The sequence below is a fragment of the Marmota marmota genome, unplaced genomic scaffold (assembly GCF_001458135.2).
Source record: "Marmota marmota marmota unplaced genomic scaffold, marMar, whole genome shotgun sequence".
Lineage (NCBI taxonomy): Eukaryota > Metazoa > Chordata > Mammalia > Rodentia > Sciuridae > Marmota > Marmota marmota.
The window spans coordinates 31,245,111-31,268,719 of NW_026000108.1; the positions used below are offsets into that span (position 1 = coordinate 31,245,111).

A 23,609-nucleotide genomic window follows, 5' to 3' on the forward strand; every position below is an offset into this window, starting at 1 on the left:
ACTAACTTAGATCAAATATAACCCACTGTTCAAGGCTTTGCATTCTCTCTCTCTCTCTGTCCCCCTCTCCCTCTCAGTACTGAGGACTGAACCCAGGGGATTACCAGTCCTTTTTTTATTTTGAGACAGGGTCTCTCTAAGTTGCCAAGGTTTGCCTTGAACTTGCGATCCTCTTTCTTCAGCCTCCCACTTAGCTGGGATCATAGGCTATACCACCTCCCTCAGCTTTGCATGTTTTCTTACAAACAAAATTGTATTTTATTTAGAGAGAGAGAGAGAGAGAGAGAGAAAGAGAGAGAGACAGGGGGAGAGACTCAGATTTTGAACAGAAAACTAACAATTCTTGCCGTGGATCACCTTATTAATTAATGGACAGGTGATACTACCTTCTCATTGTTGGCCACCTCACGGGACTGCAAACTTCTTAAGAAGAGGAACTATGTCTTCTCTGGACTTATTATGATTGTGTATTAGTGTCCCGGGCCCTCAATAAGTGTGTTTTGTAGGTTGAATAGAACAAACAACATTTTATCGAACATACATTTTACAGCTTGACGAACCATCTCCTAATCTCAATCTACACATATTCCCCTACCCAAAAGCCTTCGGCAGCTTCCAGTACCTGCAGACACCAGGTCCAAGGCCCAGCATCCCCGTCTCCTTTCCCACCATTTCCTCAGGCGGTGTCGGGTGTGGGCACATGGAGGGAAACACGTCTTGCTCTAGTCCTCTGTGCTGAGCACTGGGCAGGGGGTCCCCTCTTCTTGCTGTCAAACTCCTTTTTCCCTCCAGATTCTGTTTGGTGTCACTTCCTCTGTGGGGTTTTCTTAAGTGGTTCCAACACCTGGAATACTCCTTGCCTCCTCCCCAACCTTTTCGAGTCCTTCCCTTCACAGCCTGGCTGAAGTCCTCCTTCCTCAACAGGCTCTTTACAGGGGCCCCAGCCTGTGCGCATCCCTTTCCTCTTTAAATCCTATTCTGTTTCCAGTCTATTTTGTTTTTTGGGTGTACCTGATGAAGTAATTAGTGTACCCAGTGTTGTCATTTGTCACTTCCCTGGTTTTAGCATTCGCATCTTGCCTCCAGAGTAAATCCTAGGAGAGCTGGACTCTCCCACACTGCCCAGTGTGCATAGGAAGTAATTAATAAAAGCGGTTTAAATAATAGACAAAATGGAGAAATAGCAATAGAGAAATGAGAGCCAACAAGTTGTTGGAAATTCTCTTTTCTTTGCAGTTCTAAAGCCCATGGTTTCTATGTTTTCACTCAATATACCCAACACCTCGGTAAGTCGTGTCGCAGTGCCTTGGCTTATCTGCCTGATGTTTTGGGGGCAAAGTCCTTTTGTTTCACGGAGTGTGCCTTAAAACAGTCCCTTGGAGAAAGGAGGTCTCCTAGGCGTTCTTGTTTGAAAGGCACAGTTGTGCATCACTTAATGGCAGGGATAAGTTCTAAGAAGTGCATCACTTAGGTGATTTCATTGCTGTGCAAACATCATTAGCTACCCTTTCACAGTGGGGACACCTGTACCATCACCAGGAGATACAGTATTATGGAACCACTGTTGTATGTGTGACCTGTCATTGACTGAAATATCACGATACAGCACACAAATGTATTTCTATAGAAGGAATTGCAATAAGAGTGATATTCACATTTCATAGCATTGTTAGTTGTAATTGTTTTATGGACAATAAAGTTAAGGCCCAGAGGAAGTGAGTAACTTGCTCCTGGTTACAAAGCCAGTGACAGAGATGAAAAATCCAAATAGTTGTAATAATAATAATAATAATAATAATAATAATAATAATAATAATATATTTAATTTAAAAAGCTTTAATAAATATCCTGAGTAGAGTGAAGGGCTGTTGGATCTCACGAAAACACCAGGCGCCAGTTAAATTTTGAATTTCAGATAAACAACAAGTAAGTTTTTAGAACAAGTACGTTCCATGGCCGTTAGTTAATGAAAAATAATACTTGTTTGGAGAATAAATTAGAAAAATGAATAAATGTATAGGGGCTACTGAATGTGCAATGATGCTATTGGCAAACTGTTTCAACAGACATCGAGAACTCACCTTTAAATGGAAAAATTGCCACTTGGGGGAAATGAAAAAAAATTTGAACACATCCAAAAGAAAAGCAAGTAGTAAAGTGGGTCTTTCCCTATGTGCCCATCGGCAGTTGTCAAGATATTGCACGTTTGTTTCACCTTTCTTTTGCCCCCTTGCTCAAGTGTCCTTCACTCTGCATCTCTAAAGACAAGCATATTTTTCTTACACTACCCCGATGCTGCTAGCCTACCTAACAAAACTAGCAGTACTTCTCTGGAATCTTCTAATATCCACTCCAGAGTCATATTTCCCTGATTGTCTCAAAAATGCCTTTTTACAGTCTATTCAGTTTATCCAACATCCCTGCTGCCCAAAAGTCTATATAGATGGTACAAAGACCAAAAAAGTTTTGCAAAGACATTTTGCAAATGGCGGAGTCATAAATGCTTGTTCATGAAATCAACGGTTCTGATAGTCCCATTGAAAAGGAAAGAAAATAGAGATAAAAGGTTTTTATTTGATTTTTGGCCAGATTCCTTTTTCTGTGCCTACGCTGTTTCATTGGTAAAATGAGGACAATGATGCAATGATCCTTACTTCTGAGATTATGGTGGTCCCAGGAGAAATACCTTGGCTGAGTATCAGCATCGTCTCTCCCACCTGACTCTCCCTTCTGAGCCAACAGAACTTTGATGATCAAATGTGGGGACCCTGACCTCACCCCTCTAAGTGTGAGTAATCACACTTCCAGGGCTGTGGATTGGGAAAGCATGCAGTGAATAAACTGCCAAATGCTTCCTGCACACCTTATTTATGGTCAGTATCATGAAAACTCTCCCTCATCCATGGATTGGGCCCTGGACTCCAGAGCGGATTAGAATTCTTCAATTCTTGCCCTCTGTGTGATGCCTAGGGTTTTGCCCAGCACATCATCAGAGTGCAGAACACCTCTGAAGAATGAAGCACATGGTTGATTCTATTGAGAGTTCAGATTAGTGGCATTTCAGAGGATCAATCCACATGTGACTATTCTTATTCAGGAGGACCCCAGACTTAACTGGATAGCCCAGAGAATGGGATCAATACCCAATAAAATATGTCATCTGATGCCTCACTTTTGTATACAGGTGGTTTTTTTGTGTGTGTTTTTGTTTGATTGATTTTGAAACTAATTTATTCTTCAATCAAAAGTAGCTTTGAGGAGAGAAGGGGACTGGAAGCACATTCATGTAAATGTCGAAATGGTAAAACACAAACACAAACAAAAACCCTGTGACCTTCTAAAGATATTTGCATCGAGAGAGAGAGAGAGAGAGAGAGAGAGAGAGAGAGAAGCGCTGTACAGTAATAGAAAGCATATTTGGTAGGGAGGGGCCTTCTTATTGCCCTGGATGTTGCTCCAGGGAGGCATGTACCTTCTGATAAGGCTGCCCCTGCCACACTGGCTCCAAACCCTGAGAATGAGACTTTCTTGAGCTTTAGCCATGGGGTGGCAGCTACTGCTGCTAGAATGGGGGCTCCTTCCTCTGCCCTCTGTCCTTGGTAGCATCCCCCATACTGGGCCTCTTAACAATCCCAGACCAAGAAGCCTGCTGTGGGGATCTTATCAAGGGTTTCTGACTGTCTTCAAAACAAGCGGTCAGGAACACTGCTCAAACTGCAGTGATGACTCAGATGAAAAGACACTGGAATTCAGCCAGGAGCAGCTCATGAAAAGGAGAAGAGATAACAGACTTTTCATGTGATGCAGAACAGAAGCCCTCAGGAAACCATGCACAGCCTGGTGGTGCACACCTTTAATCCCAGAGACTTGGGATGCTCAGACAGGAGGATCAGGGGCTTGAGGTCAGCCTTAGCAACTAAGCAAGACCCCATCTCAAAATAATCTATTAAAATGAACTAGGGATATTGCTCAGTGATGAAACTACTGAGTTCAATCCTTAGTAGCCAAGGTGGGGGGAGAGTCTGTGGGGAGAAATCATGTGCACAATGTATAAAGAGGATGGGGTGCAGTTTACCTACATATTTGACCCCGTGAAGTTTCATTGCACCTTGTTTTCTTGTTTTAGAAAAATGCCAAATGTGTGTCTCACTCTTTTAATTTCTGATTTCACTCCTTCTCACTCTCTATCTGTCTCTTACACACACACACACACACACACACACACACACAGAGACACACACACACACACACCATGGACCAGGTTAGTAAAGCTCCTTGGAAAATGGACCACAGCAGAAAATCTGTGAGATTTTCAAAGATAATATTACTGGGTAAGGGGCTGGGGATGTGGCTCAAGCGGTAGCGCGCTCGCCTGGCATGCGCGAGGGGCTGGGTTTGATCCTCAGCACCACATACAAATAAGATGAAGATGTTGTGTCTACCAAAAACTAAAAAATAAATATTAAAAAATTCTCTCTCTTTAAAAATATTACTGGGTAAGATTTATTAATACAAAACATAACAAAAATTCTCTAAAGTAAATAAACCCTTGTTGGGATCTGATTGAAGGAACAATAACATGTCAAGGCATAGTTCCAAAGAATCACACTGATCAGAGAGGTGGCAAGAATTCAGATGATACCTGGGAAGAACAATTGCTTTCAGCTATGTAAGGTTGGAACAACTGCCCTCTACAACTGCCCCTACACCTCTCTGTTGTAATGTCCCTTCCTCTAGTTCCTTTGTTTTAAAAGTCAAATGTACAACGTGGGATAATGTGGAAGGTTGGTTGGTATGATGCAAGTTCTTTAATTTCATTGGATGTTTGGACAGTGGGCTGTGGTATATGTGGCACTTAATAGTCTGTTTTCTGGTGCTATAACAAAATACCTGAGGCTATATATTTTATAAAAATGGAAACCCTAGGGGCACTCTACCAATCAGCTCTGTCCCCAGTTTTGTTTCGTTTTGTTAGATTTTGAGACAGGGTCTTACAAAATTGCTGAGGCTGGCCTCCAACTTGCTGTGATCCTCTTGCTTCAGTCTCCCCAGTGGCTGGGATTACAGGAGTGCACCACTGGTCCCAAAAAATCCCCTTCTACTTTGGTCACTCCTACTTTAGCTGGTGACCTACAGTTGCCTTAAGATGATTAAAATGGTGGTTCTGTGCATTCCATGCTGCCCTTGAAAAGTTATTTGTGTGGATTTCCCAAGCCTAGGATGGAAGTATTTTTCCTCAGAGAGGATTAGGAAACTCTGTGGGGTAACGAACGAATGGCATGGAGCACCTCTTTCAAGTACACCTTCCTTCCTCTCTGCTGGGGTTCCTCAGGGTGGAGGAGGGGCAGGTTTACTCTGGTTCATTTTCCCAGGTTTGTGCCCTTGGAGGTTCCAGCTGAAAAGAAAAGTTCAAGTTCGGGTGGCGGGCATTTGTTTCTCCACCTCAGGAGGCTCTGCCCCTTGACTTCATCACCCCTGCCCCAAGAGGCCATCAGCACGGTGGTCACTTTTCATCTGTTTCTTCCATCTTACAAATGTCACTTGCCTGAATGCTCCTCTTAGTGTGACAGCTCCTTGCTATGTTTTCAGTTTTTTTGACACTCTTGAGAAGGTGGCTCTTACGTTTCCAACAGCATTTTTAGGTTTTCATTTTCTTCAGAAAGAAGAGTGGGGGAAAATGTGTGTGTGTATCTCTCTTGCTAGTCTGAGCTGGTCACTTTGAGTCTTACCTAATAAAAACTTTAAGAAGTTCTTTAAACCTGATTTTGTATAAATTTAGTTAGAGTCATCTTTTCTTAGCTAGATGATAGGCTAGTTTATTGCTACCAAAATGGCCCTGGAATCAAATAGTTCTGTTATTTCTTACTAAATAAGAAAGAAAATGTCCATGAGCCATGTTGGTGGGATTTTTAAAGATTAATGAGATGGATCGTTTCAAGTTTCTTCAGTAAAGTTTTTATTTATTCCAAATATAGGTAAATATTAAACATGCAGTGGAAATAAGGCATGAAAGTGCCTTACTTGACTAAATGATGACTACACCAAGGGCCACAACTCAGCAGAACGCTGCCTTATGAAACCATGACTCATTGCTCCCATTGCTTCCTCTCATCAGGAGAGCTCAGAAGATGACAATCACCTCCCTGTGTTTTTCCTCCATCAACAAATGAGAACCTGAATGTACCACTATAATGCACCAGTGAAAAATATGGGGAAAAAAAGCAACAAAACAAAACAAATGAGAACCAGATTAGCCTACTCCAGGAATTATTTGTCTGCTTGCCTAGCTAAATTATTATTTTGGAGAGGCCAATGTGCAAAATACAAAAGAGAAAATGAACCAACCAACCAAAGACTAGAAACACAAGACCTTCCCACACAAAGCCGAGGGCTTGGGGAAGAGGTTCACTTTTCTGGGTCTTGGCTTTCTCAACTGCATCCCCTCTCTCCCTCCCCAGCACATGCATACACCATGGTGGAAAGCAGGAACATTTTAGGGCAAACATTTAAGAAAATTTTAAATATTTATGTATTTCTTTTAATGTTTTTTTTTTAGGAAAAATATAATTGATAATCAAATACAGGATTTCATACATTTGATTGCTTAGGACAGGCCGCGTGAGTTCACTGAGAGTTGATTTTTTAAGTGTATAATAGTTCAAGCAGTACGGAGGCAGTACGAAAATGACCAGTATGGTAGCTAAATGATGGAGCTTTGGAGACAGAAATAGATGATCCTTAAGATTGTAACCAACATGCCACCTGGTACTCAGTGACCAGATGCTGACCGTGGGATCCATCCCCATCACATAAGAAACTTTTTTCCTAGGATCTTAGTACCCACAAGAATTATTTTTTTTGGCGGGGGGGCATTCTGAGCAGGATGATCTGAGCACAATCCAAATCACTGGAATATTCCAAGGTAATTTTTATTTATTTATTTATTCTGTTTTTAATTTATTATTAGAATGGAGATTAAAATAGGGTGCTTTACCACTGAGCCACATCCCCAGCCCTTTTAAGTTTAATTTTATTTTTATTTATTTTATATATATATATATATATATATATATATATATATATATATATATATATATATAATTAGTTGTAGTTGGACATAATACCTTTATTTTATTTTTAAATGGTGCTGAGGTGAGCACTCTACCACTGAGCTACAACCCCAGCCCTTTATTTTTTATTTTGAGACAGGGTCTCATTAAGCTGCTTAGGGCCTTACTAAGTCGTGGAGGCTGGCCTCAAACTTGAGATCCTCATGCTTCAGCCTCCTGAATTGCTGAGTTTTTTGTTTTGTTTTGTTAATTTAAGTGGAGTCTGAAAGAACCCTGCTGGGAGGAGTTCCAGACTGAATAAGAGGGAAAACTTACAAACCTAGTGAGACCAACCTGCTATGACAAAAGGGATAATTATAGTGGGAGAGTTGGGGAGTGGGTGGGGACCTGGAGAGCACTTGTTTATCTCCTTTACCACACTGTCTTGAAAGTGACCATCCAGTGATACTAGCAAATGTTACTTCTTCTCAGGAGGGAACTACAGGATGTATTTACATTTTCTTTTACAAAGGAATACAAATTTTTTTTGTTTTGTTTTTAACCACTCTTTATTTATTTTAGTAGAAGTAGTATACGTTTATGAAGAAAATTCTGATAAGCATAAAAAATTGTAATCATACCAGGATGAGAGTTGTCAACATCTTGGTATACAAATCCTTACTTTTTTCCTCTCTCTACTTATTTTTTATTAAAATAAAGAAAATCAGGATCGTATGTCTAGTACCACACACACACACATACACACACACACCAAAAAAAAAAAAGCAGAAAACAAAAAACCAACAACAACCAGGATCATGCGGCACATGCTGTTTTAAATTTGCTTTTTGTTGTAACAGAGTTTTTGTATACTTTTCTCTACATCATTAAATACTTTTCCACAATGTAGAAAAAGCAATGTTAACTGGCAGTTTCTGGAAGGCCTCATGTGAGAGGTGGTACTTGGGATGGGCTCTTGGTCAGGTGGCAAGAGCAGGGAAGGTCACCAGTCAGGAGATGAGAGCAGCAGATTAAGGTCATCGAGGCGGGGTGGGGGGTCACATTTTTGGTGTAGCATGGACAGGGCAGAGGAGCAAGGACAGGCTAGATGGAAGTTAGTTCATACTTAATGTGGCACAAAGGGCCCTTTACAAATTGGCCCCAGTGTCCCTTTCTAATGTCACCCCCACCTGTGCTTCAGTTGCAAGAGCCAACTCTCTACCCCAATTCACTGAGGTTTCCTGCGCCACATCTGGCCACAGCCACTTCCTCTGCCTGGATGTGGCCCACCCTCCAACTTATTCTCTCCTCCAAGGCCTAGTTCAAAGGTCACTGCTCTCTGTCCCCCCACCCCCACCAGCTCAGCGTGTTCAGCCCTGGGTCCTCAGTGTCCTCTTGGCATTTTGCATTCACCTCTGTTGGAGCACTGTCCACTCACATTTTAATTTTGTGTGGGATGAAGCTGAAAAGGAGCTCATTTATATGCAGAAGCTGCTTCTCCTCTTGTTTAAGATTTTTTTTCCTCTAAGGTTCTGACTATATGGGACCCTATTATGATGAAGTACAGCCTTTGTGTGGCCATTGTGTTCCTTCTCCCCACAAGTAATCAGAAGAAATCACTTCTGTAGAGAGAGAGGAGGGGAAAAGAAAGTGAGGGTCAGAGACATTATTAACCAAATTAAAAAAAAAATTTTTTTTTCAAACCTCTAGGCCCAGTCTAAACTCTATTAACATTTTCTTTATTATCTTCTGTCCCCATCAGGCTCTTTAAAAGTAGACCTAGTTTAAAGCCAATTAAAGGCAGTTATTCTTTTTTTTTTTCCTCTAAACTTCTATGAATTGGTAATTTAATGTTAATGGAACATTATATATGCATAAGCAATGAATTAAACCATTAAAAAAGAATGTTACTCTGGAGTTTCAGGAACATTATGAATTTGTTTCTACTAGTTTCTTGATCTTTCTGATCAAGAACTTAATCAGAAACTGAGCATCTAGGGAAATATTTCATCTCAGAGCTGCATTTTATATTCTGTCATATAATCTCTATAGAAAGTACATATGTCTGTATTCCAGACGTGTATTTAAAAAGTCTTTGAAAATTTGTGCAAACTTTGTGTTCTTAGTTTATTCCTCTTTGTTCCTTTTTTCCCTTAGATGACTCAGGGAGTAGCCACTGTGTTCCTCCCTCGGGCACTTTGCTCTGTGGAGGGGCTTGGGTAAGGGGATCTGAGAATCCCTGAGGAGCCTGGGGTTGTCCATCACTGTGCTGACTGACACTTTTTCTTTGCCTGGACTAATGCCCTTCTGGGCAAGGGGAGATCGCACTCACCAAGGGCACCAGATTAGCTTTGTATATTTATGTTTCTATATAAATGGGGTCCTTTTCTAAACCATTCAATTGCTCGCTTTTTTCAATTATTAATATATCATACCCTTCCTGGGCAATACATATAGGCTGACCTAATTATTTTTAGTGCTGTGTCAGGTTCCATGTATGGATATGGCATAATTAATTTGACCACTGCCTCTTAATGGATCGTTTAGTTATTTCTAGTTCTTCTTCTTCTTTTTTTCTGTAAGGAATATTGCAACAATGAAAATTCTTGGGCATCTTGACTACGTGCATGGGTACCTCAGGACAGTGTGTTCAATGAATTGGAATTGGTGGATTAAGTAGTATACGCTAGGTTGGGCACCGTGGCACATGCTTGTAATCCCAGCGGCTGGGGTGGAGGGCAAAACAGGAGTATCATGAGTTCAAAACCAGCATCAGCAATGTCAAGGCACTAAGCAACTCAGTGAGACCCTGTCTCTAAATAAAATACAAAATAGGGCTGGGCATGTGGCTCAGTGGTTGAGCGCTTATCTAGGAAGTGCAAGGCCTTGGGTTTAATTCCCAGCACTGAAAAAAAAAAAGTGTATGTAATTAGAATTTCAGTAGATATGGGCAAGGATATAAAGGATGGGGTGATGCAAAGCAATAAGGGGATTTATCATTTGTAGAGAATTTAAATACAATAATACAATCAATATAGGCCTACCTTTTATTATTACCATGCACTGGCAGTGATAAAATTGGAGTAAGTTCTTAATTGTGTGTACAGATTCTTCTAGAGCTTTGGGAGCAAATTACACCTCCAACCTTACACATTCCTGAGTTTGCATAGTAGGTTAGAAAGATAATAATGATAGCTCAATGACCATAGAGACCATGAAACAGAACTCCAATTACTTTAATCCTATTATTCGGTGTGACCTTTTGGAGTTTGAATGAATGAATGAATGATTTTTTATAGTACTGGGGATTGAACCCAAGGACACTCACTCTACTGAGCTACATCTTCAGTCCTTTTTATGTTTTTTTTTTTGAATCAGGATCTTGCTAAGTTGCTGAGGCTGACTTTGAACTTGTGATCCTCCTACCTCAGCTTCTAAAGTCACTGGGATTGTATATGTGTCCCACCATACCTGGCTTTGTATTTAAATTTAAAACAGTGTAGCAGAGTAAAAAGTCCAAGGTGTTTTTGTTTTTGATTCATAGAAGCAAACTTTAGTTCATCTATAAAATATTTTGTTGAATACAAATAACACTTTTAAAATCGAAATGTATTTTTCTAGGGGATTGTAACTTGTCTGTTTTAAAAGCTAAAGATTGAGTCAAAGAAATAATGATTGCTACTGAAAATAATTTGTTCATATAAGAAGGGAGGTTTAAAAATGATCAACTCCAGGTGTCAAACATATGTCATTGGATTCTGTCCAGTTGCCCTTTACAAAGATGGCGGTCTTTTGTGCATTGACTGACAGTGTGTGAAGTATTGAAGGAAGAAATCTTCCACACTCTTAGAAATCAGGCCTTGTTCTAATCAGGCCTTGAAAGAAATTGCCCAACAGATGGGAAATGTCTTTTCAGATCTGCCTTCTCACTGCTGCCTGAATTTTAGGGTCACTTGGTTTCATCTGGGTTACAAGGGTAGTCCCATTTCCCCCAGGGAGGACGGGAGCAGGGAGTTGGGTAGTAGAGATGGGCAATGGGCTCCCAGGTGTCCTCCAGAGTTTCAACCACACCCTCCTCACTAGCTGGTCATCTTGGCTAAGTTACTTTGTCTCTCTATACCTAATTTTCCCCAGTTGTAGAATAAGACAAAAATGGTACTGACTATATAGTGTTGTGGTCATAATAAATAAGACAATTTTCGTAAAGCACTTAAAACAAGGTCTGGCACACGTGTTTATTACTTTCCTTATTTACCATGGGTTAGGCACTCCTCGAGGTGTAGGAGACAAGTCTTTCCAAATTGCTTACGGACTATGCACATTATGCACATTTTGCGTTTCCAGTTATACCACTTGCTCAAGATGATATTGTTAATCAGTGAGGGAGATGAGACTCAAACTGAGAATTCCAACTCCACACCTGGACTCTTTGCAAATCGATACTCTTACATATTGAAACTAAATCACTCACTCCTGTCAGTCCATCAAGCTAAATATCCAGAATGAAATCAGCTTGATTTTTTTTTTTAAGCATTTACACAGTTTGTAAACTAAGGGCTTATCTTAATTCTAAGAGAATGTTGGACAGCTTCATGATTGACCCTAAAGAGAGATGACATATCTGGAAGAAGTCAATGAGAAAGGGAACAGCTGTTTGAAGAGCATTTTTATATTAAAACTGGGAACTACTTTTGAATAAAAAGCCACCAGCTCATACAATAGCCTCTTTCTCTGGGAAAAAGGCAAGAACCAGTTGCTACGATGTGAATCATTTGGAATATCTAGGTAGCTAGCTATAAGGGCCCTGTACTTCAAATAGTAAAGCAATAAAGTATATGATAAAAAATGTAGACTTAAGACGTATTTGAAAAAGTACTGTTGGGCTGGTGCTGGGGCTCAGTGGTAGAGCCCCTGCCTAGCACGTGTGAGGCTCTGAGTTTGATCCTTAGCATCACATAAAATAAAAATAAGTTTAAAAAAGGTATTTTGTCCATCTATAACTTAAAAAAAATTTACTGTGTAGACAATAAGAGGACTGCTGACTCAGCTGGTTGCATTTCTGGGCCCCCAGTTGGCCCCCAGCTGCTAAACCTCTAGTCTTTGGTTCCCTCCTGGAGGAGTTGAGTGGGTTGAATGAGATGACCTTTGGGGCATCTCACCTTGCCGTTTCTTTCCACAGCTGCGGACATGCTACTGTAAAGACGACTGAGGGCTTGCTCAGTGACCGGGGAGTGCCCGGAATTAGGGGAATTCCCATAACACATGGGCACAGTGTACATGTTAAAAAAGAAATTATAGCACATTTAACCCCAAAAGGGATTCATTCATATCTTTAACCTCTAAAAGATGTTAGAGTCATTAAGAAATGATGACTACCTTGTTATTAAAGTAGATAAAAAATATGATTTACAAAAAGAAAAACAAATACGGGTTGTCAAAAAACAGATTGAGCCTGACGCGCATGCCTGTAATCCCAGTGACTCGCGAGGCTGATGCAGGAGGGTGGCAAGTTCGAGCAATTTAGTGAGGCCCTAAGCAACTTTGAGAACCTGTCTCAAAATTTAAAAAAATAAAATAAAATGGGCTGGGGGTGTGGTTCAGTGGTAAAGCACCCCTGGGTTCAATTCCCAGTACCACAAACAACAATAACAATAAAAGCAGATGGAATTTTAATGTACATCAATTGTAAATATTCACCCCCACTGGGGATGAGGTATGTGGAGCCCCTGCATTATGATGGTTTTCTTAGTCATAGAAGGTTCTTTAGAGCTGGGACTTGGTAGAGATCTATCCAGATTTCTTATTTCTACAATAAGTAAAGATTAGACAAGGACTAATCTTAAGCTACCTTAAGTTCAAGAGGAAAACATTAAATCCTAAAGTAGAAAGCCTCATGGCCCCCTCACATTTTCAGACAAATAAGACCCCTAGGGCAGACGGTCTCCTTTACTCTCTGGGTTACTTTAATTTGTCATCTGGTTTTGAGTGATTAATACATTTTCACTCTTGAGTTTCTTCTCTTTTAAAGTTATTTTCACTATGACTTTTTGCTCTTTTGCAAACAGCCAGTTCTGCAGAATTAGGGCAGAAAAGCCAAAGGGAATTAGTGAACAGTTAGGAAGTTAGGAGTTTGGGTAATTGCAAAGTAACTTTCAGAGCGTCTTTGGCTAGAATACATTCTGGGGTTAGTCCTTCCTCCCTGAGAATAAATGTGAATTCTTATTGAAATGCAAGTAGGGTATACTTGAAGCACCAGGTTTTCCTTTATGATTCTTAACCGTGGCTGTGTCTTGTCCTCCATAGCCTTCCCCCAGGAGGCAGGCTGTCAGACATGCACTGGCAATTCTTTTGTCACTTGTCATTCAATCTTAAGGACATTCCTTCAAATACTTGAAGAAATCACTATGGCATAAAATCTACTTTTCCTTTTGCTAATACTTGTCTGCATTTTCTCTGCAACTCGAGAGTGAGAATAAAACTCCAACATGGACAAAATGTTATAGAAAATAAAAGACCCCCACCCCCTTTCACATGAGAAGTGTTGAATATACACAAAAATAGAGACCAGACTAACATGCTCCTGGGTGCCCATCACTCAAATTCAACAGGGCTCCACACTTTCCCAATCTTATTCATCTTTTGCCCTTACTGCTGTTGTTTTCTCTAATAATATCAAACACATCCCACCATCATATTCATTTCACTTATAAATACATCAACATTACTGTCAGATTAAGATTAAAGAAAAGTCTTGTGGGTTGAACCCAGGCACACTTCACCACCGAGCCACATCCCCAGTCTTTTTTTATTTTTTATTTTGAGACAGGGTCTCACAAAGTTGTGTAGGTTTCACTAAGTTGTTGAGGCTGGCCTGGAACTTGTGATCTTTCTGCCTCAGACCTCCCAAGCAGCTGGGATTTCTTAGATAAAGTTTTATTGTTATAAAGAACATAGAAAAGAACACTTTGCTAGCTCAGCGTTTCATGTCAACATTGTAGACGGGCGAGACTCCTTTCTGCCACTTGTCTTGCCTTCCCACTTGTTGAATTAGGGATAACCTTGCCATCAGGCAGCAGCCCCCTGGCTCACCAGCAGGCATTGATCTAAGAGACAGTAAACTATTTTTTCTGTTAAGCTGCTTAAGGCATTTTGAATCGCTTCCCTTTCTCTCAAGAAAAGAAATGAAAACCAAGCACCCAGACCCCTTGCTGGTCCAAGGGCTCCCTGTGGGTTCACCCATTCCAGGCAAGGCCTGATGCAGCTTTAGTGGCCCTGCTCGGCTGTGGTGGGCCACCGATGAAGGACACAGGGTGGAGATGAGTTGCTGAACAGCATGCTGACTGCCTGGTCACCTAAGATGATTAGATTCCTTGCAGAATCAATTTCCTTAATGAATGAATTGGCTACTGTCAGCGTGGGTCCTTTGTTCAAAGCTCTTTGAAGAAGGTGCCATTTAGATGTATTCTCTGTAATTGACAGGCCATCCTTGGTTAATGGCTGCTGTGGGTTCATGTTTTTTGAAAAGGATACCCGAGGGGCCTGGAGATGTGGCTTGGTGGTGGAGCTCTTATCTGGCATGCTTTAGGCCCTGAGTTCAGTCCTTAGTGCTGAAACAAGCAAACAAAAACAAACAAACAAAAAACCCAAAAACAAAAATAACCCCACCGCCATGGACGACCAGTTACCCTAAAACCTGTAATAATGGTAGCAATAATCATACTTTCACTTTGAACTATGATATATTTTGCTCTATAATTCTCCTAAAACAAACTCCCTGTGAAGAGTAGGCAGATCTTATTCCAGTTTTACAAGTGAGAATTAAACAGGAGAAGACCAACCGTTTCAGCAGAGTGTGATGTTTTTGATGCTTTTTTAAAAAATGAGGTACTGGGGTTGAACCTAGGACTTCACACATACTCGGCAAGTGATCTGTCTCTGAACTACACCCCCAGCCCAAGTGCGATGATTTTGATGCCAAGGCACACAGGGAATTATGGGGACACAGTGGGGGCATCTGGCGTAGTGGAGTACGATGGTAGAGGAAGACTTTGGAGAAGGGGTGGAAGTTGGGGGTGAATGGGGTGCAGGGGTTTTCTGGTGAATAGCACAGAGTGGCTGTGGGGAAGGGTGGAGTCTGTCAGCACAGGATGAGAACTGAGGCTAACGTGAGGTCAGAGTTTCCTCCTGGATAGTTCTCAGAGGAAGTGGACTGGGACCCTTCATTCCCTAAGCCCTTCCTCTGGCCTGTCTTTGTCCCTTTGCCAGAGTGGACAGAGGGCCCCGTGCCTTGGTTTGGCAATGGAAAGCCCCCCTTCCGTGTCTGTCTGAACCATCTAGCCTGATGAAGGTGTCCTTTCTGTGAAAACGGTGGAAAAAGGAGAAAGGGCAACAAGAATCCAGTCCTTAGGGCTCAGAGGTGCTTGGGTCCAAGGTTCGTTAATTCCAGTCTGACTGGAGCCCCGAGACGAACAGCCTAAAGGGCCACTCTGTGTACTACTCTAATGCTATCCACACCCAATAAGTGCCATGTGGAGAGAGGTACGGCTGGGCTCTGCCAGGCGACTGCTTGTGAGACACCACCAGAAACCACTTACTGAAGGCACAATTGCTCCCTTGAGGAGAGAGTTCACTTCGATCCAGCCCCTTGACCTCACACTGATGGTGTGGTCTGCAGTGGCTCACCTGAGGGTACTCATAACGCTCTGAAGAGCAGATTCCAAGCCTCTGTAGGGTGTTGAGTGTGAGCTGCAATGTCCTCCCTGACCCCCAGCTCCGTGTTTGGCCATCTGCTGAAGGCTGTGCTGGTCATCAAGGTTTAGCATTCATCTTACTGCAACCAATAATGCAGTGGCTTAAGTTCTCATGGTCACCGTGGAAGGCTTCTGTGGCTTCAGTCTTAATAGAACCTCCAAGAAAGCTAATGTCATCTAAAGGACTTAACAGTGTGGGAAACTGAGGCCTTCAAAACTGACTCGGTGTGCCACTCGGTGTCACTAGGCTAATGTGTGAAGGCCCTTTGACTGAACAGAGCCCTTTTTCCCGTTTGGTGCTTTGGAGTCTCTGGGTGGCAAAGCTCAGACAGGAATCTCTTGGTTCCCATAGTATTTTATTTGTATGCTATAAGAAGAAACTTCTCTCTCTTTTGTAGCCAGGTCTGGGAAGAAGGTACACCGAGCACCCTTTGCTGGAGAAGCATTTCTAGTGCTGCTTCAAGTTTCACATTTTAATTAGTAATTGTTTACATTTAGTAATCATTATTTAACAATGTTACTAATAATGACACTTAGCGTTTGCTGTGTGTTTACTATGTACACACAGGTGTTTGCATGATATGCTGCACTAAGATTTTATTATACCTTTAGGCATGCTGAATACTCTCGACAACCCTGTGATGTGGATATTTCTGCACTGCTTTTACAGAAGAGGAAACCGAGGCTAGGAAACTCTTCTGAGGTTGCCACACACGTGGCAGCTCAGGTTCAATTCCAAGGCTACTTGACTTTTAAGCCCCTATAATTAATATTATGCCTCCTTAACATCCTTTCACAGGTAGTCACTCAGGAAATCTGGCTTTAGCTTAATTAATCTATTAAGAAGATTTTATTTAAATAACCAGAAGTTTGACACGTGCACGTTTTAAAAAAAAAATTCCAGTCTGCTGCATTGGGGTCAAAGGAAAATTTAAAATGCGTCCCCCCTCCCCCCTTTCAGTGCTGGTCACAGAACCCAGGGCCTCACACATGCTAGGCAAGCACTGTACCACTGAGCCACATCCGCAGCCCCTAAAGATGTCTTGGCTCTGGACTAAGTCACATGTGTATATTTAAGTTGTTCTGAGGTCTAAGGAGCTAACGTCTGAGACCTTGGAACCCATACCTCAAAAGTCTGGTGGCAAATGGGTATTCAGGACCACTGTGCATAAAAGCCACCCATGAACGTCTTCAGAAAGGGCCCAGCTGAACATGTGGTATCCTAGCTCCTATGCTGTGGCCATTCAAGAGTTGACATTTCAAATGAATAGTTTAAAAAAACATGAATTCAGGAAAATCACGTGTATTATGTATTGACTAACTCATTTGCAAATTCTATTATGTATAATTAAATAGATAGAAACTGAATTGACAAGGATAAAAGTATTTTGGAAGGGAACTTCAGGGTTTCGAGGAGTGATTTTTGAATATTGTCTTGCTGTGAAGATGACTGATGGGGAGGGTTGTAAGGCCAGACTGCAACAACAACCTTATCTCTGAATTTTGATCTGTGAGACCTTTCCTGTGTCTGAAATGCTGGTCTGGCCTTGTGATAATGTGCCTGGCAGATGGGACACTGTCTCCAAGACTGAGCTCATTGCTAGGAGCTCTCTCACCTGCAAGCAAATGAGAGTTTATTTGGTCCTTTCATAAAATTCAGATTGTGTCCTTCACTTTTGCAGCCCTGTTTGACAGGCACTAAATAAAGTAATTTTGTTTAACCAGGGACGTCATAGAATTCCTAATGGCCATCCAGAAAGATTGGAGTGTATGTGTGGGGAAAAGTCTGTAGAAATCTGAAAACATGAGAATGTTGAAGAAAGAACTAATTTAATTCTCACAACATCTCTGAAAAATGGTTCCTAAATTTATCACATTCTTACAGACGTGTAAACTGAGGCTCAGAGTTCAGGCAACATGCTAAAAAAGCCATGTCCTTGTGGAGATAATGGAGCCTGATTTCTGGTGCAGAAAACTCCAGTGACATTTTATTCCCTCTGCAGCCAGTTTTGGGGAAAGTCTCAAGGGGAAAACTACAGCAAATTGTTAGATTTCTAGTGATTTTTGGGCGGGGGGGTGGATACTGGGGATTGAACCCAGGGCACTTAACTACTGAACCACATCCTCACCCCCCACCCTTTTTGGGGGGTGGAGGTGGGGGGACAGGGTCTTGCTAAGTTGCTTAGGGCCTCACTAAATTGCTGAGGCTGGCTTTGAACTTGCAATACTCCTGCCTCAGCCTCCGGAACTGCTGGGATTACAGGTGTACGCCACCACACCCGGCTTCTAGTGATTTATTTTTTCTTGCCTCAGCTTGAACTCCCACCTAGCCAAGGACTGGATGATTAACCAATGAAACAAATGCACTTAGCGTCCATTGCTCATCACAGTTCTCTTTCTTGCAGTTCCCAAAGGGTCTGGAATCCACCAGAAACCGAAGCCGGGGAGAGCGTGCTTGCCTTGGTCACTGCGCGGAGCAGCCACCCGCTTGGGAGCGCGGCATTCACACACCAGGTTGCTACTGAGGCTTTTACATGTGGTGCTCAGAGCAGTTGCTTGGGCTTCCATCACTAGGCTGATGTTAAAGATACAATCAGCTTCTGCTTCTTGATCAGGAGGCCTTGTGGGTGCCAGTGTAGAGGGAGAACAGGTCTTATCTGACTTAGCTGAGGGGGAAGTGGGGTTGGATGGTGGGGTTGGACGGTGGGGTTGGGAAGTTGCCCTGAGATGAGCCCCCCCCCCATTCCATCAGCTTGCCATTCAGAAAGCTCCCGGTCATCATAACACACAAAAAGACTCAATTTCCCTCCTTCTCTTTCTGTTCTAGTTGGAGACTAGGCTTGGGAAGTTTTCCACGTAGATGGTGCCTCTCTCGTGGATGGACGGGGAGAAATAACATCTGCAGATTGCTGCCAGACACCCTGAGAACACAAGCCCACCTGGTCTTTGGTCCCCTTGCTGAATGGCATTCGCTGCGGTAGCCCACTGAGGGCTACTTTCCTGCGGATTCAGGGTTTGGGCACGGGACTCCAGTCTGGGAAGATGCTCAGTTCTATCAAGTGCGTGTTGGTGGGTGACAGTGCTGTGGGGAAAACCTCCCTGTTGGTGCGTTTCACCTCCGAGACCTTCCCTGAGGCCTATAAGCCCACGGTGTACGAGAACACGGGTGTGGACGTCTTCATGGATGGCATCCAGATCAGCCTGGGCCTCTGGGACACTGCTGGCAACGATGCCTTCAGAAGCATCCGCCCCCTGTCCTACCAGCAGGCCGACGTGGTGCTGATGTGCTATTCCGTGGCCAACCATAACTCGTTCCTGAACTTGAAGAACAAATGGATTGGTGAAATCAGGAGCAACCTGCCCTGTACCCCAGTGCTGGTGGTAGCCACCCAGACCGACCAGCGGGAAGTGGGGCCCCACAGGGCCTCCTGCATCAATGCCATAGAAGGGAAGAAACTGGCCCAGGATGTGCGAGCCAAGGGCTACCTGGAGTGCTCAGCCCTCAGCAACCGGGGAGTGCAGCAGGTGTTTGAGTGTGCTGTCCGGACTGCCGTCAACCAGGCCAGGCGACGAAACAGAAGGAGGCTCTTCTCCATCGAGTGCAAGATCTTCTAATCCCCAGGACACTTCACCCAACATTCAGGAACACATGCCAAAGAACGATGGGAAGGGGGGAAGCAGGCAAGATGGGAAGGTCGGTGCTGATTCCAGGCACCCCCCAGCAGCCCTTCCTGTTGGATACAGCTGTTGAGACTGGGCCAGTGGATGTTTTCACTAACTACAAAGAACACCTCACACAATATGATCAGAGAAACAAACCCCTTGGGAAGCTGTAATGGATAGTTCATCTTCAATTAAAAAAACTAAAATGTCCTTCATAATTTTGGACAATGAAGTGAGTTTTCCAAGCATTCCATAATTAAAGACACACTTTATTTAAATAATAACAAACCATGCAGCTCTTGTATATAATTAGTTTTCACACTTGGGAAGTCTTTTCCTACTTACTTACAAACTGCTGTATGAATGAAATAACCTCATGGGGCTTCGCCATATGTTTATAGTGTTATTTTTAACACTATAACCTGAATCAGTAGTTCTGTCAAAACCACTTGCCTGCTGGATTTTCCTAGGTAATCGAATTTTAAAATGACCATTAACTGATTCTTGCAATCCATTTTCCACTTACCTGTTATTTAGGGTTGTATATAGAATACGGTTCCATAAACATATTTCCCTACTTGCCTAATGATTTTCCACAGTTACCACCGTATTTCATTGTAATTGTAAAAAAGCATTTCTTATATGGCATCTTACCTTCCACCCAAAGAATCCCAGTTGTGCACTAAGTTTTCCTCAGTCGTCCGTTCCCCAGGTCCCTTGGAAGGGAAATGCTTCGGGCAGGGAATCACACTGCTTCAGACAATGGCAGCAGGACGTGGAACAGGAGTGAGAGCTCATGCTCACTTCAGGGACCTCTGCTCTTTGCCTGTCACTTCTGACATGGTGGCTCTGAGTGGCTGAAGGTCTTGTGAAAGTAGGCAGGCATGAAGTTCTGCTTGGTGGTTCATTTGACAAACTTGTTTTCCAACTCTAAACTGCCTGGCATGACAATATGCTTTATGAATTTTAGGATCTAATTCTGAATAATTGAGAAAGTGCCTGTACAGGTGTGTGCAAGGAGAAAAGGTAGAATTCATAGCTTTTACTATTTCATGAATATAAATTCTTGAATGAAAAATCAAAACCAATAAATCCCAAGCACAGCTGTGAAGAAATTGCTCAGGTAATTACTCTTTGTTAAGAGTTACTGGGGATAATACTAAATAAATAGGGATGAACACACACACACACACACCCCTAAACCCCTATTCTATCTAATAGCTTAAAAGCATGATGTTGTTTATCTGTTAAAACTTTTAATAGAATTCTATGTAACTTGAATAAATTGTGAAGATATATAATTTACTCTACCCAGATATGTCGTTTTCTGCCTCAATCAAATAAAACTGAGAGTCACCTGAACCACATTTAGGGTAGTACTTATTTATGTGCTCATTATTATGGTGCCACAGGCTATTACACATAACAGGTAAGGCAGCAGCTGGGTGAGTGACTATTATTATAGTCACGCTGGCATAGCATTCAGTTGCCTTATTTGGCCAATTCTGTATAGCTATAATCAGAGTTGAAAATCAAATCTGTTCTCACCCCACACTGCTTTCTCCTCCTCTCTCTCCCCTCTCTCTCTCTTCTCACCCACATGCAGTAAAAGGCCTGGGACCTGCGTCTTAGTCTCTGGTGGGAGGGTCGCCTCGATTCTTTGGGATTAAGGATCTGCCTTCAACCCATGTCTCATCCCTCTAGTCCTGCGGCTTATCCTTGCCTCTGCATCACCTTTGTGTGGTTCCTCCAGCAGAGGAGGAAAGGCAGGCTAGGGAGGGCACAAATGGCTTTGCTGTTATCTAGGCTAGGACACACAGACCAGGCCTGCGCCTACTGCTTGGAGAAGACTCTAGGCTTGAACCCTCCTCAGTGGGAACCTGATAGAAGTTGAGCCAGGCAGTGTCTGTCGTCCCTGCTGGGTTACATGTTCTTGAAGGCAGTGCCACCTCCTATCATCTCTGTGTCCCCAAGGCCTAGCACAGGGAAGGAACAGGAGCTAAATACAGTTGTGTTGAATTGAACTGGAGAAACACAGAATTTGGGCTTTTGTACTATAAAGTAGTTATGAGAAGGAAGCAGACTCTCACCAGCTCGAAGGGGTGAGAGGTGAAAACAGTTCATTTGGGTGGAATCCAGGTTAATGTATGTTCTACATGAGCATATATTTATTTTTGCTGGTCTGCATGAAGGCATATGTTTCTTGCACTTCAATACTTGTGGTACCTTTCTGTAGACTATTGTTATGTCTATTCTTTACTATTCCAAATCAGAAAATTGAATATGCTCTTGTTTACATTAAAGAATTGATCTGAGTGGTCAAGAAACTCATCCTTGTCTCATTCAGTCAGGGCTGCTCTCATGAAATACCACATGTGGTGTGACTTAAACTACAGAAGTTTTTGTCTTATAGTTTGGAGGTGGGGAGTCCAAGATCAGGTGCCAGTATGGCTGGGTTCTGGTGAGGCCCATATTCCTGGTTTGCAGATGGTGATCTTCTTGCTGTGTTCCCACAAGGAGAGGAGAGAGATCATCTTTCCTGTCTCTTCTTATAAGAGCACTAAGGATCCACCTCCTAATGCTATCACATTGGGGATTGGGCTTCCACACATGGATTTGGGGGGAACATAAATATACTATCCATAGCAATGCCATTATATCTTACTTTATAACTGACTGGTTAAATGGGGGCAGTAGAATCTTGTGTCATGGAATTAGACTGAGTGATGAGAAAACCGGGAGCATCCTAATAGTTCAAGTTTCTGGATTGCTTTGGATGTGCTGGGTGCTGTGTTTAACATTTGAATATCATGATCACACCACATGAGTGTAGATGGCTCACATTATAATGAATCTCCTCTTATACAAGGAAACAGAGGCTCAGCATATTAATGAAACAAATCTAAGCCACACTGCAGGTGAGTGGCAGTACCAGGAGTCTCGATCAGGTCTGTGTGGACTCCAAAGCTTTGCTCAAAACCCACTTCCTCCCAGAGCAGCCTGACTGAATGACTTTGCCACATCCTATCTCACATTGCTTGAGGCTCCAGCCCCACCAGTCAAGGGGCCTGCATTTAAAACATTATTTTTAACTTCTGCAGTGCTGGCAATTGAACCTAGGGCCCCACGCATCCTAGACAAGCTACAGGCCTAGCTCTAAAGCATTATCTTTCAATACATATTCCAAGTCTGGTCCCCTTTTATTTCTTTTTTTTCTGGTAGTGAGAATAAGAGCCATCTAAGTCACAGAGCGCCATCATTTGCAAGGGCCCCTATTCCAACCATTGGCTTTTCAGTATAAATTCATACATTGATGGTGTGTGAATTGGCAGAGATAAATACACCATAATTTAATGCTTTAAAAAGCTTGGGAAATATTTGCTTTTTCTTATCTCACTTCCCCACCCCTCAGGTTTCATTTAATTTCTTTGAGGGAGCAACAGAGGAGAAGAGGGGGTGTGGTTCTTTCCTTTCAAGAATTTCATGCCCAGGAAAGTCCTTTTATCTAGAATGAGACACAATGGAAGGATTCCAGTTTGGCACATCTGCAGGGTAACGATATGACAGAAGGGACAGGGGATTCATGAGTGTCCCCAGAACCGAGAATGCAGTATTTTGGGTTGAGACTTATTTGTCCTGAGACTATATCTCTCCTGATAAAACAAAGAAACAATCACTGGCCAAGATCTCAACAGTTTGTTTTTTTTTTCAATAAAAGATAAAATGAGCCATGGAAATGACTTGTGATATGAGTTCATGAAGAGAACTTGATTAAGCCTAAAGTCAGCATTAACTTTTTGATAGACTCTAAAATATGTCCTGACATGGAACTTAATGATAGATATAAAGCCAGACAATTATGATGTATTTAGAGTAAAAAAAAAAAATCTGAGCTGTATGTCTTTCAGTCTCAAATTCTTTTTCTTAAAACATAAGTACTCTATAAGTATTGTTAATAATAACAATTGTGAAAGTACTTTATATCTGTAAACTATCATGCAGCCAGGAGTGTTATGTCTTTGTTAGATTCCTATGCTGAAATAGAAGCTGAATATTCTAGATGAGGTTGGAACTTTCTAGAACTGGCCAATTGTGGGCCACATGATGGAAACCCAGCAGAAGCAAGTTCTATTGTAACATTGTTAAC

General features: G+C 42.2%; 1 protein-coding gene across 2 annotated transcripts in view; it reads left to right on the plus strand.

The window, feature by feature from the left end:
• Positions 1-20,829, plus strand: part of Rhoh (ras homolog family member H) — a 39,636-nt gene extending 18,807 nt beyond the window's left edge. For both annotated transcript variants that reach the window (XM_048784366.1, XM_015482054.2), the window contains exons 3-4: positions 18,205-18,313; positions 18,627-20,829. In XM_048784366.1, the coding sequence (XP_048640323.1) occupies positions 18,842-19,414 (573 nt within the window). In that variant the 5' untranslated portion in view covers positions 18,205-18,313; positions 18,627-18,841 and the 3' untranslated portion in view covers positions 19,415-20,829. The remainder of the gene's footprint in view (positions 1-18,204; positions 18,314-18,626) is intronic.
• The last annotated feature ends 2,780 nt before the right edge of the window (positions 20,830-23,609 follow it).